Here is an 18,292-nt window from a genome sequence, read left to right as displayed (position 1 = left end):
TGGCCTCTCCCGCTGCGGAGCACAGGCTCCGGACGCGCAGGCTCAGCGGCCATGGCTCAGGCTCAGCGGCCATGGCTCACGGGCCCAGCCGCTCCGCGGCATGCGGGATCCTCCCAGACCGGGCGCGAACCCGTGTCCCCTGCATCGGCAGGCGGACTCCCAACCACTGCGCCACCAGGGAAGCCCTATGCAAAAGCTTTTAAGTTTAATTAGGTCCCATTTGTTTAATTTTAGTTTTGTTTTCATTACTCAAGGAGGTGGATCCAAAAAGATCTTGCTGCAATTTATACTGGAGAGTTTTTCTGCCTGTGTTTTTCTCTAAGAGTTTTATAGTACCCAGTCTTACATTTAATCCATTTTGATTAAAATATTTTTTATAACATTTTGGGGGGAATTCTTTGGCAGTCCAGTGGTTAGGACTTGGCGCTTTCAATGCTGGGGCCAGGTTCAATCCTTGATTGGGGAACTGAAATCCCACGTGCTGTGCAGCCAAAACAAAACAAAAAAACCCCATTTTTTTCCTGTTACATAATTCTGTCATATACCAGCTATTGAATTCCTCTGTCCTGTCACTTTAGTTTCCTTTAATCTGTAACATTACCACAGTGTTTCCTTTCCTTTTATGATGTTTCTGAATTTCAAAAGAATACTTCTCATTTGGAATTTCTGATCTTTCCTCGTGGTTGATTCAGTCTCTGCAGTCTACTTAGAATGCTGCATGAGTGATGTGTCCTTCTCAGGGCATCATATTGGCAGGCATGCTGTGTCCATCTGCTCCTCACTGGTGATCTTTTTTTTTTTTGCAGTACGTGGGCCTCTCACTGCTGTGGCCTCTCCCGTTGTGGAGCACAGGCTCCGGACGCACAGGCTCAGGGGCCGTGGCTCACGGGGCCCAGCCGCTCCGCGGCATGTGGGATCTTGCCTGACCAGGGCACAAACCCGCGTCCCCTGCATCGGCAGGCGGACTCTCAACCACTGTGCCACCAGGGAAGCCTGTGATCTTTTTTTTTTTTTTTTTAATTTATTTATTTATTTGGCTGTGCCAGGCCTTAGTTGCAGCACGTGGCATCTTCGTTGTGTCATGTGGGATCTTTAGTTGTGGCATGTGAACTCTTAGTTGCGGCATGTGGGATTTAGTTCCCTGACCAGGGATCGAACCCAGGCCCTGTACATTGGGAGCATGGAGTCTTAACCACTGGACCACCAGGGAAGTCCCTCCTCACTGGTGATTTTAATCACCCAGTTAAGGTGTTCTGTGATGGCTCCACTGTATGGTTACTTTCCCCCTCCATTTGCAACTTATAAACAATTTGTGAAAGATTCTTTAGACCATGGAGATATCCTCCTTCTCATCAGAATCCTCCCTCTGTCACCCAGGTTTAGCATCCACTTAGAATTCTTGCCTGAACCAGTCTTTTCTTTGATGATTACACAGCAATACTTTTCCACTCCAGCCCTTCCCTCCACATTTACCAGTTGGCTTTCAGAGTTCTCCTGTAAGCAAGAGCCCTTCCTTTTCCCTCTTTTACTTATTTATTTATCTGTCTGTTGTCAGTGTGAATTCATGGAATTGTAATTTTTCAGTGGTCAGTAATTCATTACTTCAGTATTTTGTGCTGAAGTTGTTTCATATTTGGCCACTGGGAGCCCCTTCAGGCTGGCTTGTCATCCTTGTTGGGTTTTTTTTTAAAGATTTTGTTGATGTGGACCATTTTTAAAGTCTTTATTGATATTGTTACAGTATTGCTTCTGTTTTATGTTTTGGTTTTTTTGGCCATGAGGCATGTGGGATCTTAGCTCCCCGACCAGGGATCTAACCCGCACCCCCTGCACTGGAAGGCGAAGTTTTAACCGCTTGACCACCAGGGAAGTTCTTGGCTTGTGACAAGCACTTGTCATTTTTGAGCACCTCCTTTAGGGCATAGTAGGATGTTCCAGGTTCATTTAGTACCTTCCATTCCTCATGCCTAGAATCAGGTGTTTCTCTGAGGCACTCTCATTTCTTTCAGTAGGAAAAGGTATTAGAGACCAAGATCTGGGTACAGGTATGCTCAGTGCTACTGAAATATCTTTGCTTCTAGGTCCTTTCTATTCAGAGCTATTATGTATCTGTAAACTCAGATGCAAACAGTAGTTGAGTATACATATACATGCATATACACATAATATATATATTTTAGAAATAATGAGGCCATAATGATACCTCCAGTTCTAATCTGTCCTCACAATGTTCCTTTTTGCCCTCCCCTACTCCATATTTATATGTCTCTTCTTCCAAGAGTAAGAATCTTGGCTCCCAGCATCAACACATTTACCCGGTTCATGAATACGTTCAAATTAGTTTCAGAATTGCTTTGCCCCTGCCACTATCATAAACAAAAGTACTAAAAGAGTTCAAGATATGTTTGTGGTTCTCCTGCTCCCCTAGCCCTGCCCAAGACTGAGGGTGTATTATATATTGGCAAATAGTGTGTTTGTGAGTTACCTAGATGAACGTTTTTTCCCCTCCTTTCAGTGTGGTTGTTACTTATTTGAAGTATTGTTAAAGGTTTATTTCTTTTAGTTTGTTTTCGGTTTTGGTGTTTCCTCTCCCTCTTCCCATCCAAGCTGATTTAATTTTATATATATTTATTTTTTAAGATTTATTTATTATTTATTTAACTTATTTATTTTTGCCTGCGTCAGGTCTTAGTTGTCACACGCAGGGTCATCATTGTGGTGCGCAGGCTCTTCGTTGTGGTGTGCGGGCTTCTCTCTAGTGGCGTGCGGGTTTTCTCTTCTCTAGTTGTGGCACGCAGGCTCCAGGGCACGTGGGCTCCATAGTTGTGGCATGTGGGTTCCAGAGCGCATGGACTCTAATTTGTGGCATGCGGGCTCTAGTTTGAGGCTTGTGAGCTCAGTAGTTGTGGCATACGGGCTTAGTTGCCCCGTGACATGTGGGATCTTAGTTTCCTGACCAGTGATCAAACCCACGTCACCTGTGTCGTAAGTCAGATTCTCTACCACTGGACCACCAGGGATCTCCCCAGTTTTATATTTTGAATATGTTGAATTCTAATGTGCTTTCAAAAAATGTATGCTTCCAAAAAATATATACTTCCTCATGAGTTCGTTCTATTCCCATCTCCCCATTCCTTGTAGAATAAACTTACTGTTTTCTGGCTTATCCTTCCTGTGTTTCTTTTTGCCAAAACTTGTAGGTGTTGGCATATTTTTTATTTCCCTCTTTTATACTTTGCCTTTTCTGCCTAATCTTTCCTGGAAACTCTTGGTGGTCATACCTTCACAGTGCTCTATTATACTTGGAAATGTGAATAGTTGCCATTATTTTAGAATTACAGACAAAGCTGCGATAAATAACCTTGTGCCGTATGTATTGTCTTCTTTCTTTAAGGTGTATGGTCAAGGTAAATTTCTAAAATTAGAGTTGCTGTGTTAAGGAATAAATTAAAATACATAGTTTTGTTAGATTCGTGCCTCTACCATGGGAGTCTGCACCATTTTGAATTCTTGTAAACAGTGAAGCCAGAGTGCCTCTTCCCTCATGGCCTCACCAAGAGAGTGGCGTCAAGCGTTTGAATTTTTGCAAATCCTGATATGTGAGAAATGGTATCCATGTTAATTTTTGTGAGTGAAATTGAACATCTTTTTATATTTTCAAGGGTCTTTTTTAATGTTTTTTTTTAAAAATTTTTTTCTCATTTTTCAGTAAGTTTTTTCTGTTGTCTCCTAGAGTAATAAAAGTTCTTTAAATGTTTAGAGTATATTGCAAATATTTAGTTGTATTTTTTACTTTAGTTATGGTGGGTTTTTTTTGTAGTTTTGAATTGAAGTATAGTTGATTTACAGTGTTGTGCCAATCTCTACTGTACAGCAAAGGGACCCAGTTATACACATAGAGACATTGTTTTCTTCTTTTTAAAATTTATTTATTTATTTTTGTCTATGTTGCGTTTCCATCGCTGCTTGCGGGCTTTCTCTAGGTGAGGCGAGCAGGGGCTACTCTTCATTGCGGTGTGCGGGCTTCTCATTGAGATGGCTTCTCTTGTTGCAGAGCATGGGCTCTAGGTGCACAGGCTCAGTATTTGTGGCTTGCGGGCTCAGTGGTTGTGGCACGCGGGCTCAGTAGTTGCAGCACGCAGGCTGTAGAGCGCAGGCTCAGTAGTTGTGGTGCACAGGCTTAGTTGCTCCGCGGCATGTGGGATCTTCCCAGACCAGGGCTCGAACCCATGTCCCCTGCATTGGCAGGCAAGTTCTTAACTGCCATGCCACCAGGGAAGTCCGGAAAATGTTAATTTTTAAAATCCGGCCTTTCTTTGTTAGAAATAAACTTTTTTTACTTGATGTGTAGACTACAGAAAAATTTTTAACCATTCTTTTTGTGTGTCCATATATGGGTTACAAATAAGTGCTGGATCCTCATTTAGAGTGCCAGTGCAACAATTGTTCCCTTGTGTGATGTTTCTGTGATTTTCACACCCACTCTTCCCCTGATTCCTGGGTATAATTTTTTGGAATGACAAATTCTTATAAGGAACGAGGCAACTGATAGCATTTCTTTGTCTTGTTTTTAGGAAAATAGAATGACTTAAAAAAAATTATTGTTTATTTATTTGGCTGCGTTGGGTCTTTGTTGCTGCGTGCGGGCTTTCTCTAGTTGAGGCGAGCGGAGGCCACTCTTCGTTGCAGTGTGCGTGCTCATTGCAGTGGCTTCTCTTGTTGCAGAGCACAGGCTCCAGGCGAGCAGGCTTCAGTAGTTATGGCACATGGGCTCAGTAGTTGTGGCTCGTGGGCTCTAGGGCAGAGGCTCCGTAGTTGTGGTGCCCGGGCTTAGCTGCTCCGTGGCATGTGGGATCTTCCCAGGCCAGGGCTAGAACCCATGTCCCCTGCCTTGGCAGGCGGATTCTTAACCATGCGTCACCAGGGAAGTCCCTAGAATGACTTTTAAAGGGAAATACATTAGCTAAAGAATGCCCACCCTGCAATAAAAGCAATTACAAATACTTTAAATCAGTGGTTTTCAAACTTTGTTGATCATGTATGCCCAAGAAAGCAAAATTAGGAACTACTTACTTTTAAAAACAATATATTTATCTTATTTTTGGCTGTGTCGGGTCTTAGTTGTGGCATGTGACATCTGTATTGCAACATGTGGGATCTTTTGTTGCGACATGCGGGCTTCTCTCTAGTTGTGGCTCACGAGCTCCAGAGCGTGTGGGTTCTGTAGTTGTGGCCTGCTGGCTATCTAGTTGTGGTTCACGTGCTCAGTAGTTGCAGTGCATGGGGTTGGTTGCCCCGCAGCATGTAGGATCTTAGTTCCCTGACCAGGGATTGAACCCACGTTCCCTGCATTGGAAGGTGGATTTTTAACCACTGGACCACCAGGGAAGTCCCATACTTCCTTTTATGTTTAGTTAACATATAAAATTTTTCACTAGAAATTAAAATAGTTACTGAGTATGTGGAATCTTTCATGTTTGTTTATTTTTTTGCTTTTATGTTTGTATTTACAAACTAAATTAAAAAAATTTTTTTTAACTTTTTAGTTTATATTGGAGTATAGCCGATTAACAATGTTTTGATAGTTTCAGGTGCACAGCAAAGAGACTTAACCATACACATATACATGTATCCATTCTCCCCCAGACTCCCCTCCCATCCAGGCTGCCACATAATACTGAGCAGAGTTCCCTGTGCTATACAGTAGGTTCTTGTTGGTTATCCTTTTTTTTTTTTTTTAACATCTTTATTGGGGTATAATTGCTTTACAATGGTGTGTTAGTTTCTGCTTTATAACAGAGTGAGTCAGTTATACATATATATATGTTCCCATATCTCTTCCCTCTTTGTCTCCCTCCCTCCCACCCTCCCTATCCCACCCCTCCAGACAGCCACAAAGAACCGAGCTGGTTTCCCTGTGCCATGTGGCTGCTTCCCACTGGCTATCTACCTTACGTTTGTTAGTATATATATGTCCATGTCTCTCTCTCGCCCTAACACACCTCACCCTTCCCCCTCCCCATATCCTCAAGTCTGTTCTCCAGTAGGTCTCTGTCTTTATTCCTGTTTTACCCCTAGGTTCTTCATAACATTTTTTTTTCTTAAATTCCATATATATGTGTTAGCATACGGTATTTGTCCTTCTCTTTCTGACTTACTTCACTCTGTATGACAGACTCTAGATCTATCCACCTCATTACAAATAGCTCAATTTCGTTTCTTTTTATGGCTGAGTAATATTCCATTGTATATATGTGCCACATCTTCTTTATCCATTCATCCGACGACGGGCACTTAGGTTGTTTCCATCTCCGGGCTATTGTAAATAGAGCTGCAATGAACATTTTGGTACATGACTCTTTCTGAATTCTGGTTTCCTCAGGGTATATACCTAGTAGTGGGATTGCTGGGTCATATGGTAGTTCTATTTGTAGTTTTTTAAGGAACCTCCATACTGTTCTCCATAGTGGCTGAACCAATTCACATTCCCACCAGCAGTGCAAGAGTGTTCCCTTTTCTCCACACCCTCTCCAGCATTTATTGTTTCTAGATTTTTTGATGATGGCCATTCTGACTGGTGTGAGATGATATCTCATTGTAGTTTTGATTTGCATTTCTCTAATGATTAATGATGTTGAGCATTCTTTCATGTGTTTGTTGGCAGTCTGTATATCTTCTTTGGAGAAATGTCTATTTAGGTCTTCTGCCCATTTTTGGATTGGGTTGTTTATTTTTTTGTTATTGAGCTGCATGAGCTGCCTGTAAATTTTAGAGATTAATCCTTTGTCAGTTGATTCATTTGCAAATATTTTCTCCCATTCTGAGGGCTGTCTTTTGGTCTTGTTTATGGTTTCCTTTGCTGTGCAAAAGCTTTGAAGTTTCATTAGGTCCCATTTGTTTATTTTTGTTTTTATCTCCATTACTCTAGGAGATGGGTCAAGAAGGATCTTGCTGTGATTTATGTCATAGAGTGTTCTGCCTATGTTTTCCTCTAAGAGTTTGATAGTTTCTGGCCTTACATTTAGGTCTTTAATCCATTTTGAGCTTATTTTTGTGTATGGTGTTAGGGAGTGATCTAATCTCATACTTTTACATGTACCTGTCCAATTTTCCCAGCACCACTTATTGAAGAGGCTGTCCTTTCTCCACTGTATATTCCTGCCACCTTTATCAAAGATAAGGTGACCATATGTGCATGGGTTTATCTCTGGGCTTTCTATCCTATTCCATTGATCTATCTTTCTGTTTTTGTGCCAGTACCATACTGTCTTGATTACTGTAGCTTTGTAGTATAGTCTGAAGTCAGGCAGCCTGATTCCTCCAGCTCCATTTTTTGTTCTCAAGATATAGCACAGAGTTCCCTGTGCTATACAGTAGGTTCTTGTTGGTTATCCTTTTTAAATTAATTTATCATATTTAAATACTTTTTCTTAATGTATCCTATGAAATCTAAATTCCAATTTGTGCTCACTGTTATCCATTTTAAGAATAAATGCATATGCTTTTTGTTAAAAGTCCAGTGTGTTAGTTTATATTTTTTTTAATTTTTTTATTTTTTATTTTTTTTTCTTGCGTTATGCGGGCCTCTCACTGTCGTGGCCTCTCCCATTTGCGGAGCACAGGCTCCGGACGCGCAGGCCCAGCGGCCATGGCTCACGGGCCCAGCCGCTCCGCGGCATGTGGGATCCTCCCGAAACGGGGCACGAACCCGCGTCTCCTGCATCGGCAGGTGGACTCTCAAGCACTGCGCCACCAGGGAAGCCCTGAACTTGCATTTTTATTTTACCTTCAAGAGAATATAATCCTAGTATAATACTTTTTAATGCTTGAAGATCTTATCCCTGAAACCTAGAGAAAAGGAGCTAACTAAGCATGTCTTTAGTCAGAAAATTTGAACTGGAATTTTAGTTTCTCTATTATTGTATAAAACAATGCTTATGTATTGTTTTGTTGTTCTAGAGGAAATGTGATTGCTATGAGAAAGTTAGCACTTAATTTAAAATGTTAAATTGTGGATATTAACATTTATTAAATATGAATAATAAAAACGGATCAGTTTTAAAAAACACCTGTGTACTTGCCACTCTCAAAAAAGAACATTACCATTACCTTTGAAGCATTCCATGTTCATCCTTTGGCCTGCCCACTCAGAGCTAACCGTTATTCTAAATGTTTGGCTTGTCTTTTTTATGCAGTTTTACCACACATGCACACACAACCAAAACTACACAAATCCTGTTTTAGTTTTTACATTTAAAAAGCTTTAATATCAGTGTAATCATATTGTATTTTTTCGTGACTTGCCTTTTTGTTCAGCATCGTTCATCTGTAGTATATAGCAGTACAAGTAGTCTTGTGTATGCATATGTCACAATATATCCATTGTAATGTGGGTGGGTGTGGTAGTTTCTACTTTAAGGTACTATGAAAAATGCTACTATGAACTTTCCTGAACATACATCTTTGTGTTTGTTCATAATGGAATTACTGGGTCTCAGGGAATGCGAACATTCGCTTTTTCTAAACAAAGCTGTATTGTTTCCAAATGGTTGTAAAAATTTATTTTGCTAAGGGTGTATAAGTTTTCTGGATGCTCTGTATCATGGCCAGTGCTTGGTGTATTCTTTTTTTATTTTCAATTTATTTTATTTATTTATTTTTGGCTGTGTTGGGTCTTCGTTGCTGCGTGCGGGCTTTCTCTAGTTGCAGCGAGCAGGGGCTACTCTTCATTGCAGTGCGCGGGCTTCTCATTGTGGTGGCTTCTCTAGTTGTGGAGCATGGGCTTTAGGCGTGCGGGCTTCAGTAGTTGCGGCACACAGACTCAGTGGTTGTGGCTCATGAGCTCTAGAGCACAGGCTCAGTAGTTGTGGTGCACGGGCTTGGTTGCTCCACAGCATGTGGGATCTTCCCGGACCAGGGATCGAATCTGTGTCCCCTGCACTGGCAGGTGGATTCTCAACCACTGTGCCACCAGGGAAGGCCTGCTTGGTGTATTCTGACTTAGTAATATTTACCTATCTAATGGATGTGAAGTGGTGTTTCTTTAGGGTTTTAACTTGTATTTCTCTTATTACCAAATAGCTTTGTCATCTTTTCATGAATTCTTTGACCTTTGGTGTTTCTTCCTCTATGAAGTGCTCGTTTCCACCTTTTGCTTTTTTTTTTTCCATTGCGTTGTCTTTTTCTTTGTGGGTGTTCTTTAGGTATTCTGCATACTAACACGCGTGGTTACATCATCAGTTACCTGTGTTAAAAATACGTTTTCTAGGCTTCCCTGGTGGTGCAGTGGTTAAGAATCCGCCTGCCAGGGCTTCCCTGGTGGCGCAGTGGTTGAGTCCGCCTGCTGATGCAGGGGACACGGGTTCGTGCCCCGGTCTGGGAAGATCCCACATGCCGTGTAACAGCTGGGCCCGTGAGCCATGGCCGCTGAGCCTGCGTGCCTGGAGCCTGTGCTCCGCAACGGGAGAGGCCACAACAGTGAGATGCCCACGTACCACAAAGAAAAAAGAAAAAGAATCCGCCTGCTAGTGGAGGGGACACAGGTTCGAGCCCTGGTCCGGGAAGATCCCACATACTGCGGAGCAGCTAACCCCGTGTGCCACAACTACTGAGCCTGTTCTCTAGAGCCTGCGAGCCACAACTACTGAGCCCATGTGCCACAACTGCTGAAGCTAGCGTGCCTAGAGCCCATGCTCCGCAACAAGAGAAGCCACTGCAATGAGAAACCAGCGCACTGCAACTAAGAGTAGCCCCTGCTTGTCGCTACTAGAGAAAGCCCCCACGTGCAGCAACAAAGACCCAATGCAGCCAAAAATAAAAAATAAAATCAAATAAATAAATTTATTACAAAATAAAAATTGAAAACATAGGTTTTCCTAGTAGCTTACCTTTTTGTTTTCTATCCGAAGGTCATCACGATATTTTCTTAAATTATCTTTAAAAATTCTTTAGTTTTGCCTTTCATATATAAAGATCTTTAATCTACCTGGAATTAATTTTTAAACATGTTATGATGTAGGGGAAAAAAAATTCCCCATATGGTGTTAGATCAGCTATAGTTTCAAGGTGGAAAAATACTAAAGCTGGATTTCTCTCCCCACTGATCCGAGACATTTCTGTTAAAAGTAAATTTTTATGTATGTCGTGATTTGTTTCTTGACTCTCTTATAAAGTTTTATTAGTTATTTGTTCTGACTTGAGTACTCCCACTTTTTTCTTCAGGAGTCTTTTGGGTCTTTGCTGTTTTGTGTAAAGTTTAGAATCAGCTTGTTAAGGTCCATATTAAACAAACTCATTGGGATTTTGATTCGAATTAAATTTAATCTGTAGAACAACTTGGAGAAAACTGACATCTTTACAATACTGAGCCTCTCAATTTGTGGAGGCAATTTTTCTCCCAATTTATTTAGGTCTTTTATATCTTTCAGTTAAGTTGTATAATTTTCTTCACATTTCATTGATCATCTCAGAATGACCATATAGTAATTAATGTATATTTTTGGAAAAATTTTTCTCTATTAAACCTCATATATGGAGTGTCAGTTGGATAAAACTACTTTTCCTTTTACAAGGGTTGGCAAATTATAGCCACCTGTTTTTGTATATAAAATTGTATTAGATCACCACCAAACCCGTTCATTTATGTATTTTCTGTGGCTGATTGCACACTATAACAGCAAAGTTGAGTAGATACAGAGAACATATGGCTTGCAAGCCTAAAATATTTAGTATCTGACCCTTCCCCCCCCCCCCCCCAAAAAAAAGCATACCAATTCCTGCTATATTTGTGTTGTCCCATTATCTTCAGGGAAGATGATTTTAAACAACAACCCAAACTACCTTTAAATGTAATCTGAGAGGTTATAACCAAACTTTTCTCATTGAAAACTTGAAAAAAATGTGAAGTGTGCTCTCTGATGTTAGAACTACTGAGCCTCCAGCATTGTCTAGCAGTTTCAAACATATATCTTTGTGTGTAGTCAAATCTAGACATCTGTCTAGTCAAACAGTTAAGTTGTTACTTGGAAAAAAATGTTGATTAAAGGGATAAACTATATGACTTGTGAGCCATATAACATTGTAAAGTATTACGAAAGGACTTTTGGAAACATACTATGTTGAAGATTATAGTTGTCAGAAGTTTAGGACTGGGCTTGATAGCAGAGTTTACCATTGGATCATTTCATAGGTAAGGAAACTGGGTTACAGAAGTTAGATAATTTTGCTGAAGGTTGAACAACCTATTATATTATTCTGACCCTAAGGTGTTTTTATGAGACAGATAATAGAGCATAGTGGCATAAGAGCTTAGGCAAAACTCTGTGCAAAGCTTTGCCTCTTGGTAGGTAAGTAACTGGGCAGCTTGCTGCCACTCTGTGCCCCAGTTTGCTGATTTGGAAAACTGGAGAGACTAACCTGCCTTGCTTAGCGGGATTAAATAAGATCATATTATATGTAAGGTGTTCAGCAGAGTGCCTGGCACAAATGATTATTAGTTGTCCGTACTGTCCTCACATACTTTCTCAAGAGGATTCTCTCAAGGTCTTCTGGATAGTAAAGAATGTATAATGTGAATATTCAGCTCTACTTTTAAAATATATACATACTTGTGAATAATTTGGAAAAGACTATTATGTTTTCAAATGCTGTGACATAAGTTTTTCTGAATTAATTACTGAATTAAATTTTTCTGCAATTAATTATATAACTGAATTAATTTACCCTTTTCTTGAACATAGTCATGCCTTTAAATAGATTTTTTCTCTAATTAGCTTAAGGTTTCTCATGCTCTATATATCCCATTCTCATAATTTATACATATAGGAGTCTTTTCTAGTTACATCATTTAAGGTCTTGTATTCTTCTTGACGGGTATTAATTTTGTGTTTGTTACTGTGTAGCTCTAGTTTTGGGAGGAAAAGAGGCATGTAGTTAGGTTGATGTCTTTCTTAAAGCAGTATATCATTCAGGCAATATCCTTAACAACCAATGTAGTAATGTTTCCTTTTTTAAAAAATACAAGGAGGGAGCAGTGGGGAGCTTAGATTGACAAAATATTTTTATATTTCGAGTCCATATAGTCTCAGTGATTGCTGTGTTGTAGGTTTTTAGTTCCTGAAGGCTTCATAGCTGTAGTTGCTGCTCTCTTTTTCTCTCTTTGCTCTCATGTTAGTATTTTAATGATTCGTGACTGGCCATGTTAATTGCAACACACACACACACACACACACACACACACCACCCATGACTGAACAGCATGTTAATTGCAACACACACACACACACACACACCCATGACTGAACAGCAGTCCCACACAGGAAAGAAGTCTAGTCCCTAATTTCCAATTGTGCTCACTTTGAGAAATACTGTTGAATAAATAGAAGTATTATAGAGGCTAGGCCTGTGGTTTAAATATCTGTATATATCCGTATCTACATGTGTATCTATATAACATCCAGAGAACCCTTCCTTTTATTCTTAGAAACGTTAACAAAAAAAACAAAAACAAAAGAAGTGGCCATGTAAAGGACTGGGAAGAACCCCAAATCTGACTCTCACTTCTCCACCCTGTCCTAACCTTGGCTGTCCCTGAAAGGCCTCTTTAGAGCACCATGTGTACTTGACAGGGCTGGGCAACATGTCAGTAAATGTCCTCTTTCATCATTTCTTAGAATGTTATCGAATGTATAAACCTAGAGACATTCTTTATGCCTAAAGCAATGATTTACTTTGGCCTTTTGCCTTTGAATATTTCTGTCACTGATTTTTGTGAAGATGAAGATGCCACGATAAGTGAAATAAGCCAAATAGAGAAATACAAGTACTGCATGGTGTCACTTATATGTGGAATCTTCAAAGAAAAAAAAAAAAGTCAAACTCCTAGAAACTGTAGAAAAGTGGTTGCCAGGGATTGGGGGGTAGGAGAAATAGGAAACGGTTGGTAAAAGGGTACCAGTTTTCAGCTATAAGATAAATTAGGTCTGAGGAGCTAATGTCAAATGTGACAAAAGTTGGTAACACTGTACTGTAAAGTTGAAATTTGCTAAGAGAGTAGACTTCAGTGATCTCATATGCACGGGCGTGCACATGCACGCAAGATAAATATGTGAGGGGGTGGATGTATTAACTTGCTGGGGGGGTGAATCCTTTCACAATGTGTATGTATATCAAATCACAACGTACACCTTAATCAATTTTTCATTTACACCTAAATGAAACTGAAATAAAGAAAAAAGATGACATGATTATCCAATTTCAGGGTCTTGGTTATCAAAGCCTCAGTCTACACAAAACCAGTCATGCTTTTTTACTGTTTACTCAGTAAAAGACATGGAATAAAAATTGAAATCGTTAAGTTGCCACTCATATGTCACTAATAGTCGTATTTTTAAACTGTTCTATGCAGTTGAGGCTTTGAGTGTAATAAATCAGCTACTTTCATTTTGAATACTTTAAAAACTGTAGTGATTTATTACTTATGTAGATATTCATGCTTTGATGTGATTTTAGGTTCATGCAAAATGGATTTTGGACACTGATGTTTTCAATGAATGGATGAATGAGGAGGATTATGAGGTGGATGAGAACAGGAAGCCCGTGAGTTTTCGTCAGCGAATTTCAACAAAGAATGAAGAGGTATTTGGTTTGGCAACATTTTTCTCACTTGGTGTTTTCTTCTTTCTTGGCCTGAATGTTATCAAATCTTCATTAATAAACTTTCAGCCATCAAGTGTATATAAAAGTTACTAAATGGCCATAACAACCATCTCAGGAGCTGGCATCCCCCAAAAAGGGGCATGAGAATCTCAGAGGGTCATTAAGATTTAAAGTGGTCCATGCAGTGTGCAAGGTAGTACAACTGATTTTGTTCTCTAGATCTGAGTATTAATTTTGTGAACCAAATGTCATCACAGGGTAATTTAACTTAGCTGTTCATTTTCCAAGGGAAAACTGATTTAGTTTTAATATTTTTTAATAGCTTTGTTAAGGAACATATAGTAGTTAGTATAAAGTATAGGCCTTAAAGGTCTCATAGTTACAGTTCATTCCTTTTTTCAGGTAGGGGGACTTGACATTTAATACTCTTTAATCCTTTAAGAAGCCCAACCATTTAAATATTTATCCATGTTTCGTTATAAGTCACAAGTTGGGAGGTAGGTGTGTCACTAGAGGAAGACTTGAGACTGAGAAGAAGGCTTAGATTTGTTAGTGTTGGGTTATGACAGCTTCAGATAGACACCTGTGATTCCGGAAGTCTTTTTTCATTGGGGACCCTTAAGATTTTTGCTTTTGGTTTTGTTTTTCAGTTTTTTGAAAAAAATCTTTGAGGCATATACTTTTAACCAATAATTTAGAAAGTGTAGTTCTTTCATACCTATTTTCAGCCCCAAGACTTTCTTACTAAAAGTCTGTCACACACCATATATTCTTTATCTTTAAGAAAAATATTTAAAAACTGAGTCTTTCTCATATCTTTTTATTTTTAGTTCATCGCTATTTGCTTTGGATATTTTTTTTTTTGCCTGCGTTGGGTCTTCGTTGCTGCGTGTGGGCTTTCTCTCATTGCGGCGAGTGGGGGCTATGCTTCGTTGCGGCGCACAGGCTTCTCATTGTGGTGGCTTCTCTTGTGGAGCACAGGCTCTAGGTGCGCTGGCTTCAGTAGTTGGAGCACACGGGCTCAGTAGTTGTGGTACACGGGCTTAATTGTTCCGCGGCATGTGGGATCTTCCTGGACCAGAGCTCGAACCCGTGTTCCCTGCATTGGCAGGCGGATTCTTAACCACGGTGCCACCAGGGAAGTCCCAATCATTAATGTCTAATTGATGTTTTAATCTCTGATTCGTTTTTCAACCTCAGATGCAATACTGTGGATTATTTTAGGTGTATTTTCTTTATTATGGTCTGTTTTATTAAATTGGTATTAAATTTATCATCTACAGGCTGACTTTTGTGTATTGATGTATGGCCTGCAGCTATGCTGAGCTCGTTTATTAGCTCTAATAGTTTTTTTGTGGATTCCTTGGGGTTATCCATATATAAGATCATGTCATCTGCAGATAGGGATAGTTTTACACCTGTGGGTTGACTTTTAAATCATAAGTTGCAGTCTTGTAAAATTTTACCTCTTTGAGTCATTTTATATTCCTTTTAATGATGAACTAGGAGTAGTTTCTGGTACATTTTCACAAGATCATTCAGCCAGTCTTTGTATTTCATTAATTTAATAGCATGTGTTTCATATTTTTCCAGTGGTTATTGAGAATGCTTTTCCCACCTGGGAACACAGAATTTGAACAGGAACAGTTTTTAGTTGTGAGGGGTTTGGGCATGTCTGTTTTGTAGCATAGTTTGAATACCTGTGGGATGGTTCTGATATATCCATTGATGGTGCATCACCTGGAAGGTGAGGGAAAGTCCTGACTGCTTATGGTCCAGGATGCTTAATGTTGTGCCTTTCATTTCCTCTGCGCACTTGTGTTTGGTATTATCTTTGTGAAAACTCACCTTTGGACAAGGGTTTGTAGAAACTGAGGAGTCAGCAAAGCTAGCTGATATTTACTTCCATTTACTTCTTCCTAGCCAGTCAGAAGTCCAGAGAGAAGAGATAGAAAAGCATCAGCTAATGCTCGAAAGAGGAAACATTCACCTTCCCCTCCACCTCCCACACCCACAGAATCCCGGAAGAAGAGTGGGAAGAAAGGGTAAGAACTGCAACATGATTCAGAAGGCACTGAAACAGACTAAAGAACTTTGCAGATTTTTACATTTACTTTGGACGTTTGTCTTACTTTGACTTAGTTGGAAGTCTTTGCTTTGATAGCTCGTCTTGTTATGGGATGTTATCTTATGGGCATCTTATGTCAATTTTATACATTTCTATCTCTGAATAGAACGTTTTTTCTGTATCAATGTTTGTATTGAGAAGTGTGGCTGGTAAGGAATTTAAGAAATTATATTCACGAGAGTTACTGTCTTTCTCCAGTTTTACCACCTGTCCCATACATGATCCAAATGACTTATAGAGGAGTTGAACCTCTGTCTGCTCCATATTCTGCAAATTGCAGCAGTGTAGTGCTTTATTCAGTAAGTCAAGTTTGTACTTAGTGAATCTTGCTTGAGTGGAGATTTTGGTTTCTATTAAATAGGTTGTTGTGAGGATTGAGACTTTAAAGACCTTGCACAGTGCCTGGCCTGAAGTAGATACCTATAAATGGTAGACAGTAAATAATTTTATGATTATGTACTAAGTAGATACTTAATAATTTCAGGGTTGTCTAGCTCAAAACATATTTTAGGCTTTTTTTTTTTTATGTGGACCATTTTTAAAGTCTTTATTGAATTTGTTACAATATTGCTTCTGTTTTATGTCTTTGTTTTTTTTGGCGGGGAGGCATGTGGGATCCTAGCTCCCCTACTGAGGATCGAACCCACACCCCCTGCATTGGAAGGCGAAATCTTAACCACTGGACCACCAGGGAAGTTCCTCAAAATATATTTTAAGCAGTTTTTCAGAGGTTATAGTTTAGTTTTAGAAAATGACAGTTTGCAAAATTTATTCTTTTCACGTGGTAGTAAATTTGTCGACTTCCTGGCTGCTGTCAAGTAGATCTTTACGGTGCAGTCGTCTTCTCTCCATCAGCTTCCTTTTGTGACTTTCTTCTCTAGCCAAATTTGCCTTCTGTTGCCCAGAACATGCCTTGAATCACGTTATTTCTTGAAGGGTAAGGTTACTTGAAGCATTCTTAACCATGCGTAGAAGATTTTAGGGAAGTTAAGAAACTCTTATTTAGTTTTATAAATAATATTAATAAGTCAGTTACAGTTATAAAAAGATTTTTATTTTATCAAGTCACATGTACTGTGACATAAAAATTAAAAGAACAAAATAGGTTTTTCTTGGGGATTATTGAGGGTAACCTTATCTCTTAAACTTGCATTCTGAAACTTACTGTTGATGTTTAGAGATTTCAGAGCTACCTGAGATCCTTGTAAAGAATATCATAACAACTTTTCCAGATGTTTCCCGGCCTGAAATCGATGTGCTACTCTCCCCTTTATGGGCTAAGATGGGCTGCCAGGACATGAGTGGTCACAGAACCAAAATGTGATGTCTGGGATGCTCACAGTGGTGGCATTTAGCCTCTACTCTGAGTATAATACCCACCAAATTTAGTTTCCCAAAATAAAGGTATGCGTGTCCTGTAATTGAATGCATCTGCCTTCTAATGAGCAGGACTTTGCTCATTTAAGTCTCCCCTTAGAATAGTCTATTTAACTAAAACATCTTGAAACCTGTTTTCCTAACAGTTGTTTTTATTCATCTTCCCTGCATCTTTTCTTCATTTTGAAGTATTTTACCTCCTTGCCACCTTTAGTTTCATAGGCTTAAAAAACAATTGTCATGTAATTTTTACTAAACAAATTTTTTTACTCTGTATACCTTATTCTAACCTATGCCAACATGTTGTCCCTCTAAAAAGAGAACTTGGAGCGTTCTCTCAGCAGTGTGAGGACTCAGCAAGCTCTTTCTCCATTCTGCATCCCTTGTCGGTGTATTCTAGATTACTACTCCAAAATGGGAAATTTTTTTTCTTAAGCTTTTATGCTTTTACTCATCATCCTGAAATATTGCTAACTTTTTAGTAAATTGTTACAGTTCTCTTTCTCTGAGTTGTATTTTTGTGGTCCTTGTATTCGTTTCTTTGTATTGGTACACATCACATTATATGAGGTAGTTAATGATTTCTGTCCTGAATTCCCTGTAATTCCTCAAGGTAAGGAATCATTCCATTCTTGTTTGAACTTTAATATGCTTTCTGGCATATGTTAGGTTTTGTTTTTGTTTTTTGCGGTACGCGGGCCTCTCACCGTTGTGGCCTCTCTCGTCGCGGAGCACAGGCTCCGGACGCGCAGGCTCAGCGGCCATGGCTCACGGGCCTAGCCGCTCCACGGCATGTGGGATGTTCCCAGACCGGGGCACAAACCCGTGTCCCCTGCATTGGCAGGCGGACTCTCAACCACTGCGCCACCAGGGAAGCCCTGGCATGTGTTAATTTTAAAAATAAATGTTGATTTGATTGAATTCAGGTGGTGAAAGAACAATGGCAATTTTTACAAAATACAAAAGTTAGTACCGTCCTAAGTGATTTTACTTTGCAGTTCCTGATGTTTGGATGATACAAAGAGCCAGAAAAATACGGAAAACCAAAAAAATCCAAAAAGCAGTTATTTTTATATATATGTTTGAGAAAATTTCTTATGTAAGTGATTCTTAATGATCTGAGATAAAATA

General features: G+C 39.6%; 1 protein-coding gene across 1 annotated transcript in view; it reads left to right on the top strand.

Annotated features, from left to right (window-relative positions):
* The window catches only part of SMARCC1 (SWI/SNF related BAF chromatin remodeling complex subunit C1), a 183,885-nt gene that overhangs the window by 57,251 nt on the left and 108,342 nt on the right, over positions 1 to 18,292 (top strand). The window contains exons 9-10 of the mRNA XM_007446140.1: positions 13,510 to 13,635; positions 15,580 to 15,701. Coding sequence (XP_007446202.1) covers positions 13,510 to 13,635; positions 15,580 to 15,701 — 248 coding nt within the window. The remainder of the gene's footprint in view (positions 1 to 13,509; positions 13,636 to 15,579; positions 15,702 to 18,292) is intronic.

This window comes from Lipotes vexillifer, unplaced genomic scaffold (assembly GCF_000442215.2).
Source record: "Lipotes vexillifer unplaced genomic scaffold, Lipotes_vexillifer_v1.1 scaffold491, whole genome shotgun sequence".
Lineage (NCBI taxonomy): Eukaryota > Metazoa > Chordata > Mammalia > Artiodactyla > Lipotidae > Lipotes > Lipotes vexillifer.
This window is presented reverse-complemented; position numbering and strand designations above follow the sequence as displayed.